A 19,375-nucleotide genomic window follows, 5' to 3' on the forward strand; every position below is an offset into this window, starting at 1 on the left:
GCTTGTCTAAGCCATTTAGATTTTATCTCATCTTTAAGCCATTTTCATCGGGAGCCATTACGATGAGTTTGACAGTTTTAGGAGGAGACACGTGGCCTTGGCGTCTCATGTTTCTCATGTTTTTTTGACCTGTACAGCTGGAGTTACATAGTTGGCTAAGAGTATTGTTGTTACTGTTCTTTAACAGCAGTCTCTCTTATTTTTCTCTCGGGGGAGGTATCTGTAGTGTTCAGGACTGACTAGGTTGTAGCATAGTCTGTGGTAGTGTTTTCTCTGTTAGATTCATGGTCTAGGCATCGGGCTCCATCTTGATGTTGTCTTTGTAGGTTGAGATCTCTCTTCAGCAACAGCCACTATCTAGTGTTTAACCCAGTTTGCTAACAGAGCAGCAGGTGACTACAGAATGCCTACTATTACCTACTAGTTGTTCTAGGGAGTTAAGGGACTCTAAAAGTACTGTGAGTCCTAATATGTTAGTTATTGCAGATATGACTGGAAAGGAAAAGGAAAAGACCAAAACAACCACATTGGGGCTAGTGCTTAAAACTGGGTTTCTAGTTGAGAGCTGGAGGCAGGAGACATACTTAGGGGTGGGAATAACAGACCCCTCCCCCCAAAAAAGGGGGGGGAGGAAAAGTTCTGGTTAAGGCTAGACTAAGAAGATGGTGTAGGGCAATACAAAAATTTTACTCAACATCTGTAGACCATGACAGTCTCTGGGCTTTGGGAGATGTGACAGTAAGGGGACAGGGAGGGAGAAGATCTGAATACTGCCAAAATCAGTGAACAGTGGGGACAATGCCAGTGCAGAGGCATTTTATAGATAAGGAGTTGCCGTGTGGGGAGCTGGGTGGAGACCGTGAGACCACTGACCTGAGACTCTGACCTCTTCTCTTGTGGATAATCCCTATCTCCACTTCTGTGGGGTGTCTTCTTGGGGATGATAATTGGCTCTGCTCTATGACCTGGGGAAAGATGAGACGAACCCTGCCTCGCAAGGATAGCTGGGACCGCCATCCACAGGGCATGTAGTAACAGGTGGCTTTGTAGCCTTCACTATAATTGGCCGTTTGCTTCAGGCTTCCATGCTTCCTAGAAGGTCCCTTTTCTCCACTTTTGTGTGTCTTGGGGTCTGCTGTTTCAAACTAGGTGCAGCAACCTGTTCCCCATTGTGCCCATAAGCTCCTTGTGCTTCCAAAGTAGGTGGTAGTGGTGATGGTTCTGCTGCTGCTGCTGGTGGTGGTGGTGGTGGTGGTGGTGGAGCTGCATTCGTGTGCAGAGCTGTTCTGCATTGCTGGTGAGTTCCCAAAGATTGAGGTCAACTCCTTTTCTGGCAGCCAGTCCATTGCCATAGTTCTCCTCCCTGTTTTTGTGCTCCTCTGCATGGTACTGGTTCACAGAAGGATGATGTTGTAAGAGGCATTGTATAGTGTCCCGCTTCTAAACTGGTGGTCAGGGTAATAATCTCCATGTTTCCCCTTCACAATACCTGTCTTTTCTCTCTGAAATCCTGCGTGCGGCTCCTGCATGCTGTTCTCTGGCTGAGACAGCATTGGTCCCCAGCTTGACAGCATAACTGAGGGGGCCACAGGCCCACTAGTGGCACGGCCAGGAGTGGGCTGGAGTCCTTGCTGGGATGATGGAGCCTGGAGCCACACAGATTCATTGTGATGACCAGTGTAATAGGACAGGGCCGCAGAGTAACAGGCACTCTCTTCTCACAGGGGCAAAGGGCGGGGCTCCTGTATTGGTTTTCACAAAAGCTACAGTCATGTGTCAGAAAGGTTCAGGAAAACTCAGCAAAGGGGACCCCAGAGGACATTAGGAAAGGAGGACACTTAACTGAGAGTTGGCTTCTTTAGTGGCAAGGGTGGAGGCCTTCTCTGTGTACTGAAACTTAAAAATCACAGCAGTGCTGTCAGGGCCCATGAGAAGCCAGAAATAGCCGAAAATGACCATACTTTCCTATTTTGCTAAAAGGTAGAACAAGTAAGAGGAGGGTAAGAATGAAAGAGACTTAAATGTAGATGCACACAGTTGCTTCAGCGTGTGCCTGGCATGCAGGAACTATCTGAGGATATGGTCTGTGCCAACAGACTAGGTCTCAGGTCACTTTTGAATTGGTGCAAAAAGGACTTTCCTTTTCAAGCAGGGTTAGGGATCGAACTCATGGTAGAGGAGAGTCCAGGAAAACCCATTCCCACTGCCAAGACCCAGGCTGTGCATAGAGGGTGTAGGTATTTATCCCTGTTTCTGGCTTCCGGAGAGATCATTCTGAGAGGCACAGACAGAAGCTTCGGTTTAGCCTTTTAGGAACATACGAAGGAACAGCAGAATGGTGAGAAGTCACTCTTGGGAGGAGCCTGTATATAAGGCCTTGAGCATGGACTTGAAGCACAGCTCCAGCAGTTTCCTCTGAGGGCAGATGAGGTCCCATCACAGGGAGGCTGGGCCTGGAGACATCGGTAGCAGTCAAGGGTATGCAGACTGCTCAACTGAGCAGAGTAGAGGCCTCAAGTGCTGATACCAACTTCTGTCCCCTTGGTGGGCAGCCTTCACTCTCACTATCCTTGGTCACCAAGCTCCCCAGGTAGGGACGCCTGCCCCTGCAGCAATGGCTCCACTTTTCTAGACTCTTTTACTGTAATAAGGATGCCAGGGATGATGCTACTGCTGCCTTCCACTTCCCTTGAGCTAAAATGAAGACATTTTAAGCCTGCTTAGTGTTGTGTCTTTAGTTAATCTTTTCCAGAATGAGTTACCTTGTCAGTCAGATGAGCATCACAGTCCTCCCTAGCTTCACCGTGTCCTTCATGCTGTCGGCACGACCTACCTCCACAGGGGATGGTGCTGACACAGATTTATCACCCAACAGAGGCTGATCCCCATCAGCTCCAGGCAATCATTTACCACTACTTGAAACACTTTAAATTTAAAGCTCCCACCCACAGTCTGCCTGCTTTGCATTTGGCGTTGAAAAGTACAGAGCATGCTGCCCAGCTACCAGGTTTCAACACACAATGACCGTTTCTCTTGGTAGGAATGACCTGTTTAGCTCTTTAAATGCATTGACTGGATAATCATGCAAAAGTTGTTCTCTCATGGGGCGTGAAGGGCTGACTGAGGTGAGACAGTGGGAAACATGTTACTCCTGCTCTGGCATTTCTTCACTCTTCATTCCTACCCCAAGGTAAACGCTAGAGCACATTTCCTCAGCACAGGAGCAGGCTGCCTACACAGTCCCAGGGGTCCCCGCTCTACCTGCACCAGGCCAACAGGCTGCTATTATGTGGGTACCCCCTTCAAGACTCATGTGGACAGTAAACCGTCAGGCACCTTGGGAGGTATGACCCATTACAGGTGGCCTTTAATGGGCTATGGCCATTATTGGGGGAGTGGCTTCATTACAGAAGCATTTTCTCGCTCTTGCCCTATCTCTCCTGTCCATGCTTGCCCTTTCACCCTTTCACCATGATGGCCTCAATACATATAAGATGTAAGTTTCTTTATAAATTAACCAGCCCATCAAAAGTGAAACATGGACCAAGACAAGGATCCAGGTGCAGGCTCTCCTTGATCGGATGAGTCTGAGGGGTGTGGCTGCTACCACCTATTACGGGGACACCAGCAGTACAGCAAGACTGGTCAAGGGTCAAAATTTATTGAGTTGAGAATTCACAAGAGATAACACCATACAAGCAGTCATTTCTTGAGCTTAGTAAAAATGATTGTCACTCACTGTGCGTCACAAAAAATTCTTTTAATGAATAAATAATTTGATGAAATCAAAAATATTTACAGTATAAACAAATGGAAAAGCTTTGGATCTGTGACTGCCCAGGTTACATTTCTGAACGGAGGCCTCCCCAGCTTTTCTCTTAGAACCCATATAAATCCGCTAGAAACCACAACTCATACAATGTGTCTTTGTTCATTACACCTTTATCTGTTAGTCTTTGAAAGCTATATAATCTTATATTATGCAACATGTTAAAATACAAATATTAACTAAAAGAATATATTATCATAATGCCAGGTAGCATTCTCCACAGAATGAAACATACACTCAGTTGTAACAATGACAAAGGGTCACAGACACAAAAAAATACCCCAAAGGTACAAATTCCTTCATAAGAATATAATTGTGCTCTTCGATTGGCCACATGTCTACGCTGCTCTAACGGGGCCGGCGGCGGCAAGGAGTCCAGTCTCTGGTGACTGTCTGCTGTGTTTCGGTCTCGCAGCAGCATTACAGGGAACTGGGCAGTGCAAGCAGTTTTAGAAACACCTTCTTGGGCTCTTAAAAAGAGCCAATTATGCAAAGCAAAATAAGCATACTGACAGTTCTTCATCTTATTGTCGTGGACGCCATAGAACGTCTTGACTTTGTGGTAGGGAGGGATTCCTCTGCAGAGCTGTTGATGCTGTCAGCCAGAATTCAAGTACTCCAGCGCCACCTCATAGCAGAACTTGTACTGATCCTAGAAGAGAAGGTGAGAACATCAGCACATGTCGAAACTCTGCCTCTGTCGGAGCAACTACAGCAGGTGAGGGTTCTTGACAAGACAAAACTGATACAGCTTTGAACTAGAAGTGAATCAGAAAGAAACCGTTATTTTGAGCAGCAGCCTATACCTTGTTGATGCTTCCCTGCAAAGCGTGGTGACAGAGCCCTGGCGTCTGTGTGCACCAGTGCTCTGAGAGGTCCTGTGCAGCTGAAAGGTGCTTAGGTCTACATGCAATTCAGTCTCAGAAAAAGAATCGCACCTGTACTGAAAGACTAAGTTTTTTGGTTATTTCATAAACAACAGGGTACATTAACTATTTGCATGGCATTTCTGGCCTTTTGTAAGTCATCTAGAGGAAGTGTTGGGTCAAGGGCACAGAGGAAGCTCCATGCCATTTTACATCAAAGACTGGAGCATCTGCAAGGAGTCCCGAGACTAATGCCTCATGGATTACAAGAGATGATGGGGTAATGTCCCATGAGTGTTACGTGGGTATTGGCAACACTCTGAGCTTTGTGCAGGAAGATGGGGAGGGAGGGGGAGAGAGAGAGAGAGAGAGAGAGAGAGAGAAAGAGAGATAGCAGGAAGGTGGGAGGAAAATGCCTGATACCTTGACCCTAACCGGCTTGTAGATAAGGCTTCTCTCCTGGCCCTGCTCTCTTTCCTTGAACTTTAAGTCAGCAAGATTTCTTTAATGTCATGAGAACTGATTAAGGCCCTCTAAACCATCATGCACCTTACTGTGGTGCCCGATTTTGAAAAGTTTGTGGTAGAGGGAAAAATGGGACAGATAACCCAGTGTTAGCACAGAAGGAGGAATGGTCTAGATGGAAGATGTAGCTCACTGTAAACAGGCCCACTTCATATCTCTGCTTCCTGACCCACTAAAATGAAAGAGCCTCCGTCACATACTTCTGCCCTCAGGATTTAAGTGGCTCGGCCATGCCTTCTCTGCTGTGACAGACTGAGAACCCCTGCAACCTTCCCTTAAGTAACAGCTGTATCCCAGGGGCCTGGAAGAAGGGTCTATGGAGCTAGGGCAGGGGACACAAATTCTTGGTTTTGTCTGCACTGTTTTGATTTCTGCCATCACCCTGCCACTGCTCTTAGCCTCTTTGACTCTCAGTCTCTCCATTTCAGATGATAAGAATATAACCATTTAAAATGGTAAAACAGGCATTCTGGGTAAAGGCAAAAGGAGAATAAGAGACATATGATACTATTTGATATCTTCTGGGAAACACATTAGTTCTTGAGCAGTTTTAGTGAGCTATAATAGTGGGTACATATAGCGTTCCTATCATAACCCCCTAGGGACCCTTGGATCTTCATTACTGTACTCTTTAAAGTCTTCCCCCCATGTATAACTTATCTAACTGCTGCTTGCTTGTTAGACCTTGGAATTTCATTTTCCATCTTTTTACTTTCAGGTGGGGTGTTTATTTACTGAGGAGATGATAATGTTAGGTAATCAGAAAAACAAACTCATTTACGCCGTCTGCATCTTTTAATTAGGGAACCAAATCCATCCACAGTCATGGTTAGAGTTGATCAGTAAAGTTGCACTCCTGTCATCTTGATTTGCTTCTAAGTGTTTTGAATAGTCTGTTTTTTTCCCTCCTTCTCCTTGTCAGCTGGGGCATGGCATGAGCCTGATTTTGAACTTGCAATCCTCCTGCCTCTTTGGAAGCTGGGGTCACAGGCCTGGGCCACTATAGCTGTCTCTCCAGGCTTTGCTCTCTTGTTCACCTTTGTGGTAATAATTAATATAATATAATATAATATAATATAATATAATATAATATAATATAATATAATATAATAATAATTTAATATAATATATATATATACACACAAATATATATATTTTACAGATAACATCCGATTCCTTTACATTCCTCTTTTATATACCTGTTCTTCTATTGGGGTCCATTTCTTTCATGATGGTAGTTATTTTTCCTTAAACATCTGGATGTAGAGCTCCACTAAGCATCCTTTTAAAGGCTAGCACGGTGACCATGAACCCCTCAGTCTGATTTTCTTTGAAGCACTTTATTGGTATTTATAAGTGGTAGCCTTGCTGGGCACAGTACTCTTGGTTGGCAGTTATTCTCTTTGAAGTCCAGGAACAGTCTTTTTAATTTTTGCTCTTGCACTTATTTTTTTTTTTTTTTTTTTTTTTGCGGGCTATAGGGGTGTGGTATGGCACAGGCGGAGGGGAGGGCAACATATGAAGGAAGTCATTTCTTTCCTTCCACCATGGAGGCTGTGGGGATGGAAGGCATCATCTGTGGCAGCAAGTGCCTTGACCTGCTAAGCCAACTCAATACCCTGGAAGTTATTTTCTCTTCAAGCTTTGGAACATGTCACTTCATTCCTTAAGCTGCGTTTGTCTAACAAGGAGATCCTTAAATGTGAGTTGGTAGAGTCTCTTGAGTATTTTAGAAGTTTTTGTTTTGTACTTTTGAGAGTTTCAAGTAATCCTCTTTGGTAAAGATCTTTTCTGATCTTGTCCATTTAGAAGCCCATAATCCTCTTCTCCATGGATGTTTGTATCTTTCTCAAGATTATGGAATGTTTCTTTCATTATTTATTTATTTATTTTTTATTTATTAGTTACACTTTATTCACTTTGTATCCCCCCTGTTGTTCCCTCCCTCCTCCCGTGTCCCTATCCCTCCCTTCCTCCACCCTCTGCATCCATGCCCCTCCCCAAGTCCACTGATAGGGGAGGTCTTCTTTCCTTCCTTCTGATCCTAGTCAATTAGGTCTCATCAGGAGTGGCTGCATTGTCTTCTTCTGTGGCCTGGTAATGCTGTTTCCCCCTCAGGGGGAGGTAATTAAAGAGCAGGCCAATCAGTTCATGTCAAAGGCAGTCCCTGTTTCTATTACAATGGAACCCACTTGGATACTGAACTGCCATGGGCTACATCTGTGCAGAGGTCTTAGGTTATCTCCATGCATAGTCCTTGGTTGGAGTATCAGTCTCAGAAAGACCCCTGTGCTCAGATTCTTTGGTTCTGCTACTCTTCTTGTGGAGTTCCTGTCCTCTCCAGATCTTACTATTTCCCACTTCTTTCATAAGATTCCATGCACTCTGCCCAAAGGTTGCCCATAAGTCTCAGCATCTGCATTGATAGTCTGCAGGGCAGAGCTATTCAGAGGTCCTTTGTGTCAGGCTCCTGACTTGTTCCCTGTTTTCTCCTTCTTCTGATGTCCATCCTCTTTGCTTTTCTGGATAAGAATTGAGCATTTTAGCTGGAAAAGATCATCCTGAGTGAGCTATCCCAGAAGCAGAAAGATGCACATGGTATATACTCACTCATATAGACATATAATATAGGATAAACCTACTAAAATCTGTACACCTAAAGAAACTAATCAAGAGCGGGGACTCTTGCTAAAATGTTCTTTCATTATTTAATTGAATAGGTTCTTCTAGCACCCCATGCCTTCAAAACATGGACATTTGTCATTTAATGGTGTCTCACAGGCCTTCAATGCTTTCTTTCATTCTTGTTTTTCTAGATACCATCTTTGTCTGACAGGGATATTTCAAAAGACATGCCTTTACTGGAGGTGGTGGCACATGCTTGTAAAGCCAGCACTGAGGAAGTGAAGGCAGGAGGGCGATGAGTTCAAAGGTAGTCCACCTTGCACAGAGAAAACCTGTGTCTACGAAAAATAAGGCAGAGAAAGACTCAGTTTTGAGTCCCCAGGGTCTTTCTTCCCATCTCACGCTGAGGCTTCAATGATACGACTGTCTGAGCTCTTCTGGGGTCTTTCTGTTTTGTTCTCTTTCAAAATCTCCCTCTCCTCTGAATTTCTCATTTTTATCCTAAGCATCTCATTGAAGTATTTATAGCCTCCTGGGTCCCACTGAACCCATTATTCCTTTACTTCCCCTATCAGAGAGTTGTCCATTTTAACTTCGCTAGAGTCCATTATTGGACAGTGATGCTCTGTGGGAGGCATTGTATTGTTTGTCAGTATTTCCTGTGTTGAGAGAAGCTCAGGCACCTCTCCCACGTTTGTGAGGTGGTCTTATAGGGTTGCTCTCTGGAAGAAGGGTCATGCGTCAATGCTGCCCCTATCTCTGCATGAGCACCTCAGTGTAGGAAGCCTCCTTAGAGCATCTTTGGCTGGCATGAGTGACCTTTGGCATAGTAAAGTCAGAGATTCACAGTCTCTGGTGGCCACACAAGAATGGAGATACTGCAGTAGTGTAAGCAGCTGTGGTACAGACAGCTGTGGGTATAGGGCGCTCTCTGTGTGGCTACTACTGTGAGGGCAGTAGGTCCAGTTGACGAGGCACCATAGTGACATAGCACTAGCAGCTGCTTCTGGCATTGGCAGCCCTAGAGGTACAAGAGGCTTGAAGCTCTTTCTGATCCTCCCACTGTGGTGCTGGTCTGCATGATCCGTGGTATGGGCAGTGATGGGCCTGGTGCAGGCAGCCAGCCCCTCCGCCGTGCTCCCACTCAGTCCCCACAGCAGTGTGTAAAGTGGCCGGATGGGAAGAAAGGAGCAAGTGTGTCCTCCCTCCGACCACCTGCTTTTTCTCTTTGCATTTGCTTTCCCTAAACTCTTGAACTGGAAACACCATTGCTTGCCCTCGGCAAAGTTCTATTTCTGGTTCAAATTCTGCCATTGGTTATTTTAGCACTGTAGGCTTTTATTTTCAGAATGTTTAAAAGAAGCAATTTGAATTTCAGAATTCTAAGAGACCACATTGTCAGACTGCCACGCTGAGAAATTGCCCAGCAAGTGCTCCAATCATCCCTCCGGTTTCTGCGAATCGTAGGGACTTTTTTTTTTTTTTTTTTTTTTAATGAAAATGCAATCTCTCATTGCATAAAAATGATTCTTTTCAGATCTAACTGGCCAATTAGTTTCAGTGACCACCACAAATAGACCCTCTAACATATTCAAACACCATTAGTAGGTACTTGTGGCTGCCGGCCTCAGGTCACAGCAAAGGCAGGGACTCATGAGGGGCTTTAGGCTTCTCTGCTAATGCAACCATTGCCCAGAAATCACCAGAGCTGCCCTGTCTTAGACAGGACTATAATTTTCAAAATGAGTTCACCTTTTCCCAACTCATCCATTCTGAGCAAGCTGCCAATCCTCATAGATTCCGTGATGACCAGTTTCTGAATCATAAAAATAAGGGGAAGGCAAAGAAAGGCCACAAATTGCTATGTCCCCTCCTCCAAGCACCTGGGTAAATGCCTCAAATCTTCTTACATTGGAAACTGATTACACTTGATCACCAGGTACAGCCCTATCTTCAGTTTCCTCCCTCAGCTCCCCTGCTTCTGAATGGTGTAATTAAGCCTCATGAGCTATCCCTGTGCCTCAGGGGCAAAAAAAAAAAAATTATGCGTTGGTCCTGAGTTTTCCCAACTCAGACCTTAGCTGCTAGCTGCAGGCATGAAGTGATGGCCTGGGGCAGAGGCTCAGCAAGGCCCCATTGCCATCAGGACCGCTTGCTATTTTCGCTAGACTCCAATGCTGACTGGCCCTGCTCCTGTGAAGGGGGAGAAGGTGACTTCTGAAATGGGACCCGCAGCTGAGGCCATTCTTTAAAGTCCTGGCAGGCGGCTGGTTCAGTGCGAGAGTCAGAGGCCAGGGCTCCTGAGGGCACTTCTGAGGCCTCCCAGGAAGGCCTGGCACTCTGACTTTGTTAGCACACATTGCCTGTGCTGGAAGAGCTGGGTGTGTGTGTGTGTGTGTGTGTGCTACAGCCTGTCTGGGCACTTCAAACGCGTCCTGTCAGCTGCTCAGGTTTCAAAGAGAACGGTCTGTCCAACTTACCTGCAGCAAATTTCCCTCCCCAAGGTACCGGTTTGAAAGTCAGCCAAGTTTCACAATGGCGATGGGACCCTTCAGGCTGGAAAGTTTTCCCGCTAGGAAGCTGCAGTGGTCCCTGCGTGTAAATCACTATGGGTGGATGGTGATGGCTGGCTCCCAGCAGGTCACACTGTTGACCTGTGCAGGGAAGACTCTTGAATCCTCACCACTACAGGTGAATAATCAGCAGATGGCAACAGAGAGTGACATCTTGTCTTCAAGCATCAGAACGTTGAAATGGGCAGGTGACTGCTGAGGGCTACTGTCACCTGAGCTAACCTGAAGTAAGGGAGCTCCTGGCACTTAACCCTGAGCGGCTTGACAGGTTCGTCTTTCCTGACTGTTAACTGGAACACTTTGTTGTATAGGATGGGTATTTTCCAGCCAGATCCCCTCATCCCCACCCTATCGCAAGGCTCCATTTAGTCCACTGGTAATGTCCAGTTTGCTACTTTCCCTGCTCTGGACTCCCCAAAATGTCTCTCCCTTATACCTCCAGTAAAAAAAACCCTCCTTAACCGTATCTTGGGGTGGTCATGTCCCCACTTTATACATGGATCTTACCTGGCTTTCTAGAGTTGTGAAGCTCTGGCTGTCAGGTAGCTCAAGACCAGACAGAATATTTTCCTGAATGGGCAGCTTTGCCATGGACAGGACATCAGGGAATCATAAGCCCAGCCAGCGACTTCTGGGCAAGGCACTGGGGGGAGAGGGGGCAGAAGGGAGCCTTCCAGTGTTCTCTCTAGATAACACTAGTCCAGGAGGCTGTCAGTGGAGACAAAGCCCACCAAGGAGGGCAATGTTGAGGGCCTGCTGGGACCTGCTGTTGAAGCAACCTTGACAGCTTTCCTGCAACAGCCTCAAGGCCAGAATCTAACCAGGCAGAGTTGTCCTTGTTCGTTCTGGAGACCCAAATCTAGGAATGGTGACGAGGCTGCTTAGAAGCCAGGCTAAAATGGGGTCAGAGTAAAGTACAGCTGCCGGTTCTGGATAGGAAAAAGTTTTAACCTTACATTCTAAATTATTATTTTATTAGGTGTGTGTGTGTGTGTGTGTGTCCGCGTGTGCATGCACATACAGAGGCCAGCACATCACATCTTCTCTTTCTTTCTCTGCCTTATTCCTTGAAGATAGGGTCTGTCTCTCCCTAGAACATAGTTGTTGTTTTGATTTTTTTTTTGGCTAAGCCAGAAGCTGGCAATCCCCACTGATTCTCCTGTCTTTTCCACATGCATTTCAGGGACTACAGGTGCTTATGAGACCCTGCCCAAGTTGTGGATGCTGGGACTTGAACTCAGGATGTCATTCTTGTACACAGAGTGCTCTCAGTCATTGACAGTCATTGAACCATCTCTTGTGTTCTAAATTAATTTTCCTACTAGCAGTCTATTGTCTTTTACCTAAGCCCCAATACTGAGAATGTGAGGAAACAGACCTCTAGAGCAGTCTAGGTATTCCCGAAAGTGCCCGGCTTCAAAATGAGTATATAAACTTCCAAAGTCTGGAGCAATTTAGAGACATCAGAACCCCAGAGGGAGAAGGAAAGAGACAGGGAGGAATCCCTCTGTGTTCTTTCCATGCAGGTGGGAAGGGCACAGCTGCAGTATCTTTGGGTTCCAGATGGAGGGAGCCATTGTGGGTATCCTCCTACCTGTGTGAAGAGACCCGGGGGGGGGGGGCGGTCATTGGTTCCCTCCTCCCTGGCTGAGCAGTTCAGGAGTGTGGTCTAGAATGTACTCATTCTTCCACTCCGCAACTCACATACTCAGTGCCTTTGTCAATGGTTGGACAGTTTGTTTTCCACTCAGATCTCAAAGAGTCGGCTACACACAGAACGGCCACATCAGCCTTTTATTACCCGGGCCTGAGATAATTAATTCCTTCAGCCAACATTTATGAATTCTATGATAGAGAGATATTGTGCTTCATGGATAAAAACCAAACCAAATACAAGAGCTCTCACCCTGCTCCTGAAGCTTCAAAACCAGATTAAAAAGAGCAGTGTGACATTTTTTTCCTCTGGTCACCAGCCATTATCTATCATCTTGCTAACAGTCACTGTGACAGATTGGCAGATGGTTTTCTTTGGAAATCTTGCAGCTTCCCTTCATTTCTTTGTCATTGACCTCCTCAAAAGATTGGCACTGACCTTCATCGTTCTGGGCTTCTGGGGACCCTGTACTCACAGCTAGAATTATCCACAACTGTACAGGTTACACTTGAGAAGAGAATCACTTCCTAAACTGGACCACACAGTAAGGACCCATGTGTTGCCACACATGGTCGGTGACAACAAATTAAGTATTTCCAAACAGCCTCGAGAGAAGACTGGGAAGGTTCCCAACACACACACACACACACACACACACACACACACACACACACACACACACCTACCTTCTAGCCCATGTGCATGAAGTTTCTAACCATTTGCAGTGCACTAGGAGCCAGGCTTGGCACATGGTAAATGTCATATTAACGAGGCTGTCCCTGACCTTCTCTAACACTTGGATAGGACCATGTCCCAAGGGCCACAAAGGCACCATCATGCTCAGCGGAAACCATACAATCAATAACAATACCTCTCTGATCTCCAGTGCCCCAAACACATTCACAGGTATTTTCACATCATGAAATTTCACAAGTTTCTCATTCACAAATTTCATGTCGTTTCACCTCACAAGCGCTGCCACTACCTCTGGCTTACAAAGGTAAAACTCAAGGACACTATAAGGCTCATACAGTTAACAGCATGATGGAAGCTCTAGTTTGGGTTTCTGTGGTTTTCCTACAGGGCAGGATGGAAGGAGCAAATGTTTGGCTTCTTCTGGGCAGAGCTATGAAGTGGCCCATAGGCTTGGAGCTCGTCTGCCAGAGTTCCTGTAGAACACCATGCTTTTTAGCTATTGAGTATGAGCCCACGCCAGCATCTGGGGACAGCAGATGCTGCTGGAGAATGGCCTGTAAGGAGGAGGATTTGGCTATGCCTCAGGAGCTCACTGCTATTACCTGGCACTGCTGTAGTGACACCTCCCGTAGCACAGGGATCCCTAGCTACTTTCTCAGATTGAGCTCAACTCTTGACCCCTTTTTGCATTTGCTGGGCTTTAACCACACTCCTACAGAACCGTGGGCCTCACCGCTTGCTATGCCCACCCGTCTCTTCCCCCTCTCCCCTGCTTTAAGTCTCTGTCCGGGCGCTTTGGCTCCCTCCTGATCTCCAGTCAACAGTGCTGCACAGAATCCAGGAGAAAGGCTTCTTCCATGAAGCTATACTTCTATCCTTGAGTCTCCGTGGCTGGCATTTTAACAGAGGAAAAAGAAATGAGGGGATCTTGTGAAATACTCTAAGAAAATAATTGCACCTAGTCCTTTGTTTCCCAACTCCTTTAATGCTTCCCTCAGATACGGCCACCATAATTAATTGCAATATTCCGTATGTCAAACTGAAATTCACAGCTTTGATAAATATTAGACGTTTAAGCTATTTATAAAATCTATAATTTGAAAATCTGGCATTTCTTGTACTATGATTATTTCTTCTCCACGAAGACTAAGTGCTTAGCCGTGTGGAAGGCGCTGCCAGGAAGGGAAATTAGGAAAAATGTTCACTTGTAAGTCTCAACTCTTTCTATCTTTTGACCAAGCTGAGGCCATCTCCTCTGAAAACAAGGAAAGGGAGGAGAGAAGGGGAGGAATAAAGCAGAAAAAAACATTGCATGAGCCCAGACAAGGTGTGATGCTTTGGAAACGAGCCTGCTGTGTGAGCCAGCATCACCAATGTGGGAGCCGGACCTGGAAAGGAGTCCTTTTGTACCATGTGAGACACCCTACGGGGCGGGACAGAGGGGCTTCCTACCAGGAGATCCACCATGTTTGGCTTGTTGTTCCTCAGTGTCTTGACAGCATGGAAGACATCCACTGTCCTCTGGTGTCGGAGCATCTCACAGACGATGCTGATGGCACAGAACGTACCACTGCGGCCTCCGCCATTCCTGTCATGGAAGAAAGCAGATGGTCAGACACTGTTTACTGTCACGCCACTGCTTCTCGCACACATGTGGAGACACGTGGTCTGAACCCCTGGAGAAAGTTCAGAACGAAGGTGTGAAGAGAACAAGCTGGCTCAGCACGTGGCCCATGGTGAGAGCCTAGCTTTATTCATGCTCCAGATTAGTATTTTCTGATATGGCACCTTACCGATTTTTCTACAAAGGGCTCAGGGTAGAAAATTTCAATGAGCAGTCACCTCATCTGACATCTGGCAGGAAAATTAATGACAAGTGAAGTTATGTACAAATACATGCCTGCCTGGCCTCTGAAGAAGGTACTAGAATTTCTTTATCTCTGAAACATAAAGGCTCTTTAAAATCTTAAAAAACAAAACAAAACAACAACAAAACAACTAAGCTTAAATATATGGGAACATTGCAAATAAAGCACACAGCTTTCCCTCGCCCAACCTGAAGTGTCCATTTTACATAACCAGTGCTCACCAGCAAAATCAGGAAGTAACGGCACTACCAAGCCATGGGCTGACTTACAGACCTCCATCAAACGTTACCAGCTTCTGCAATAAGGTCCCCTTTGTGGCCCGGGATCTAATCTTGCATTTAGTTGTCACTTCATCTCTTTAACCTTCTCTAGTCTGTGACTGCTTATCAGGGTTCCCTTGTCTTTCTTGATATGACTACTTCTGAAAAGATCTGGCTGGCTGCTTTGTAGAATACAAAATTCAGAAAGCTTTAGAAAGGCTTTGTGGGGACCCATCATGTGTCCTGGCCACAGTCTGAAAAGGTCACTAAGTCCCACAGTGGACTGTCCTTTCATTTGATATTTGTTGTCACTGAAGGTGAGGGACTGGACTTGGTTAAGAGACCCGGAGAAGGAATCTCACAAATTCTCCAGGGTTCATGTGCTGCTGTCTCTCTGTTCCGCAGGAGGGTGTTGGTGGGAATTTTCACCGTCGTTATTAACTCTCCTTTCATAGTTCATATGTATCTTGGGGTGAGATACATTGGGTCTGTGCAAATACACTGATTCTCCTCCATCACCAGTGATTTTTACACACAATGGTGTGTCTTGTTTTCAGCAATTAATTATGACTATGCTATTTCTCTAATGTCTAATGCTTTATGTTTTCTTCCCTTGTTCAACATTCTCCCGTAAGAAATAGCAATCTCTCACAGCATATGAAAACGTATTTGTTTTCATTATTTATACCAACCTGCCAAGATTGGTAAAATAAATAAAAACTGAAAATGTTATTATAGGTGCTAAAAATATATCAGTTTGATCGCCTCCCCATGAGGGGGAAACAGCCTTACCAGGCCACAGAGGAAGACAATGCAGCCACTCCTGATGAGACCTGATAGACTAGGGTCAGATGGAAGGGGAGGAGAACCTCCCCTATCAGTGGACATGGGAGGAGAAGAGGGAGGGAGGGTGCGATTGGGAGGGGATGAGGGAGAGGGCTACATTTGGGATACAAAGTGAATAAATTGTAATAAATAAAAAAAATTAAAAAAATAATTGTCATCGCCACAAATTATTCCAGCCTTTGCCACGAGAAGTTCCGTCAGGTTGGGTCCTGTGTTTATATGGCATGCTCTTGCCTTTTTTTTTTTTTTTTTTTTTTGAGTATATTTTCTAGACTGTTCATCTTGTACTTTCCACGCTTAGCTTCTTTTATAAGGAGGTAAATGACCTTTCACTTGTTCTTAGACGTGAATACTGCTATCACACTGAGGTAAACATTACTTTGTAAACACTCTTTCTTGAGGGAGTGGCAAGACAAGCTTTGCGCGGTGGTCAGAAGGCAACTGTGCAGAGAAGATCCTCTCCCTCCATCTTTCTGCGAGTTCTGGGGTTGAATTCAGCTTGGCAGGCTTGAAGAGCAAACACCTTGACCCCATGAGCCATCTCATTGGCCTAACATGATTGGTTAGTATCACTGAGTATCTAGCCAGTGTTCCAATTCCCTAGATGCTTTCTTCTAGTGACATAAAAAAATTCTACATCTAAGCATTGTGTATGTATATATTGCATTTGGTTGGTGTTTATAAATTTACTGTGACTGACAGATGTCCTATTTGTTCAAGAATTTGATGAAGGGAGGAGGATGCCCGTCTTATTGAGAGTCCCATATTCTACCTTTTCTCACTCATTGCATCTCGGTGACATGATTTAATATCTTGTCTTTGACCTGTGTCTATTGTATACTGGTGGCTGGCATTGGTGCTCATAAAGGACCCTGGATAGAGGAATGGCCAATTTGATGTTTTATTCATACAGATAAGCTTACTTTTCCTGATTAGCAAACATAATACATCTGCTTGTCCCTTGCCTTACTACTTTAAGATTGATTTGTGTCAGTGATGACAGATGACAGTCATGGACGCCGCTTAGCCGGTGTGTTGTAACATTCTAAATCCGCTTTAGATAAAGAATAATGTGGCCACAATGAAGTCCAGCAATGAGAAGTAGATCCTGGAGTTAAGTTTTGCAAATGTGCACATTGGCTCATCAGATCCACACATAGTCTCTTGGTCAGTTCCAAGACCTCCCTTCCTCATACTGCCAAGCCCTTGCTGTTCCGTAGCCTCTCCAACCCTTGGCGTCATTGATTTATGGCGTTAAAACATGCAGCCATTTTGGTGGGCATGCAGTGGTTTTAATGAATATTTTTCTCAAACACTAAAATCAAACCAATGGTGCTGATTTTCAGGTTTGTTTGTTTGTTTCTCTCCAATGCTGGGAGTCAAGCTCAAGGCTTTGTGCAAGCTAGAAAAGGGTTCTAGCCTGAAGCGACACGCCATGCTTTCTCTTCGAAAGCCGGTCAAACTTTTTGCTCATTGAAGGTAAGGGGTCAGATGTCTTGTCTCATGATTTGCAGTATTTGCAGACATTCTGGCCCTGGGACATTTGCCAGATGTCTGGGTACTGTATCCCTGCCCTCCGTCATGCCTCCCCTCTTTATCTAGTCACATCTTGAAAACAGAGTGTGACATTTTAGTGTAATTCAGTGTATCACCATGCTTCCTCATTGGCCAGTATTCTGTGTCCTCTCTTACTCAGTTTTCGCTAACCTCCTGCTCAGGACTCGGAGTCTCTCCCATGTGTTCTTCCGAAGCCCTGCTGTCTGCTTTGCGCAGTTGGGGATGGTTCATCTGGAAGGATTTCTGTTCACTCATGAGGAGAGAGAGGTCGAGTCCAGTTTTCCCCACTGCCCTGCAGTCATATGCTTCATGGATCTATGCTGTAAGTCAGGTGACACGGGCGTGGCTCTGCCTCAGGCACCCTTCTGCTTCTGTGCTTTGCTCAGATAGTCCATTGTCCCTGCTCATGGGCTCTTTACTGAATGCTGCAACAGCTACTCATGACCACACCCCATCTTTCTACAGTTTCAGTATGAGGACATAATCTTGTTTTAAAACCAACAAGAAATTTATAAGGAAGAAACTTCTCTGTCTGCATACTCTTCCCAGTGTCTGGACCAATCCATCTGTAAAGCTCTCATGTAGGTGTACTATGTCCTCAGCCAATAGGTGGCGCTGTACCATGATGAATAGCTCACAGAAGACAAACAACTTTCAAAGTGTTTTTTTTCTTCTTTTGACCAGTATTGAAAGATACCAGTTTAAACTTTTTTTGTAAGGAAGGAAGGAAAGTAGGAAGGGAGGGAGAAAAGGCAGTCAGGCAGGCACATAGACAATCTAAATCTTTTCTACAGGCCTGAGTATCACACCCTACATTATGCCAAGAGAGCGAGAGGCAGCTTTATGGGAATTATGGGAGCTTTAGGGCATGCCCTCACAGAAGGTAAGAAAGGGATGGGCAGGCAGGGGAGGAACAACAGATAGCACCCCTGTCTGTGACAGCCAAACAGCCTCCCGTTAGAGACACCACACAGAACAGTGATATAACTTCCTAGTTCAAGGTCACAGCTGCCTTTTGAAAGAACATTGCCTACAACGTCCAGTCCAGTGATCTAACAGGTCTTTGCATATTTCTTTTACCCCTCACCCTCTCAGGTATCTCCACCTGTGACCTATTCAAGGATTGGCTTGTGTTAGAAACAAGGGTTGAAACAAGTTATGGTTCCGGATATGACGCAGGCTCTGCAGATCCAGGACGGCTATCTGAAAACTACCTTCAATGATAAAAACATAAACAAGTAGTTTGGGGCTGTAGCTTGGTAGTAGAGCGCTCGCCTGGCAGCCTTGAGGCTCTGGATCCCATGCCCAGGACCACAAAACAAAACAAAACCCACCCCTGCAAACCAAGCTCTAACATCTAAGACCAGCTAATTAAATGTCAACTTTCCTGCCGGGATTTTGTTTAGTAGGGTCGGTCCTTCATTTCCTTTTGCACATGAAGCTCCGAATTCATGCGCAGCGGGCTCCAGCAGCTCAGGTTCCTTCTCGTTATTCCTCACCAAGTCACTTCTCTTGGAGGGGGCAGGTTGGAGCATCCGCTGAGCCAATGTGCTTTTCCCTCTAGCCTTTCTTTCTCTGGGTGTTTTCTTTCCTTCATTTCAGGAAGCTGTCTTGAGACTGCTTGATATGGTCAGTACACGCACACTGGCAAGAGTCTCGCTCTTCACTTACTTGCTTACAAAATGATGCCTACGGTATGACGAGTGACGTTGTAGGTGTTTGTTTTGCCATGGCAACAGTTTCTTTTTGAACGGTGCCCATTCCTCTGGTGTCTACAACGGCATCCTCCTTATAGATTTGCATGTACGTGCCCATCCCCCGAGAGCCCAACTCCGTATTTCCTAAAAGGCCTAGAGAACATATACTTGGTGCCTGTGCTCATCATTTTGGCCAAGTTACTAGAAGATGGCTGACTTGGCTAGGGGGAAAACAAAAGGCCTGCTGTGATATATTTGTTTGTTTGTTTCTTTTTTTTTTTCTGAGAAATAAGAAGGGGGAGGAGCAGACATTTCTCAAGCCCTGAGTCCATGGACAGGAATGGAGGTCAGTCCCTGGGAAGGGACAAATATCCTACTC

The 19,375-nt window shown here is 45.5% G+C and overlaps 1 protein-coding gene across 3 annotated transcripts in view; it reads right to left on the reverse strand.

The window, feature by feature from the left end:
• Positions 1-4,305: 4,305 nt before the first annotated feature.
• The window catches only part of Ptprm (protein tyrosine phosphatase receptor type M), a 676,296-nt gene continuing 661,226 nt past the window's right edge, over positions 4,306-19,375 (reverse strand). For all 3 annotated transcript variants that reach the window (XM_055610111.1, XM_055610108.1, XM_055610112.1), the window contains 2 exons: positions 14,221-14,356; positions 4,306-4,481 (listed from right to left, as the gene is read on the reverse strand). In XM_055610111.1, coding sequence (XP_055466086.1) covers positions 4,428-4,481; positions 14,221-14,356 — 190 coding nt within the window. In that variant the 3' untranslated portion in view covers positions 4,306-4,427. The remainder of the gene's footprint in view (positions 4,482-14,220; positions 14,357-19,375) is intronic.

This window comes from Psammomys obesus, unplaced genomic scaffold (assembly GCF_907164565.1).
Source record: "Psammomys obesus unplaced genomic scaffold, mPsaObe1.curated_primary_1811, whole genome shotgun sequence".
NCBI classification, from domain to species: domain Eukaryota; kingdom Metazoa; phylum Chordata; class Mammalia; order Rodentia; family Muridae; genus Psammomys; species Psammomys obesus.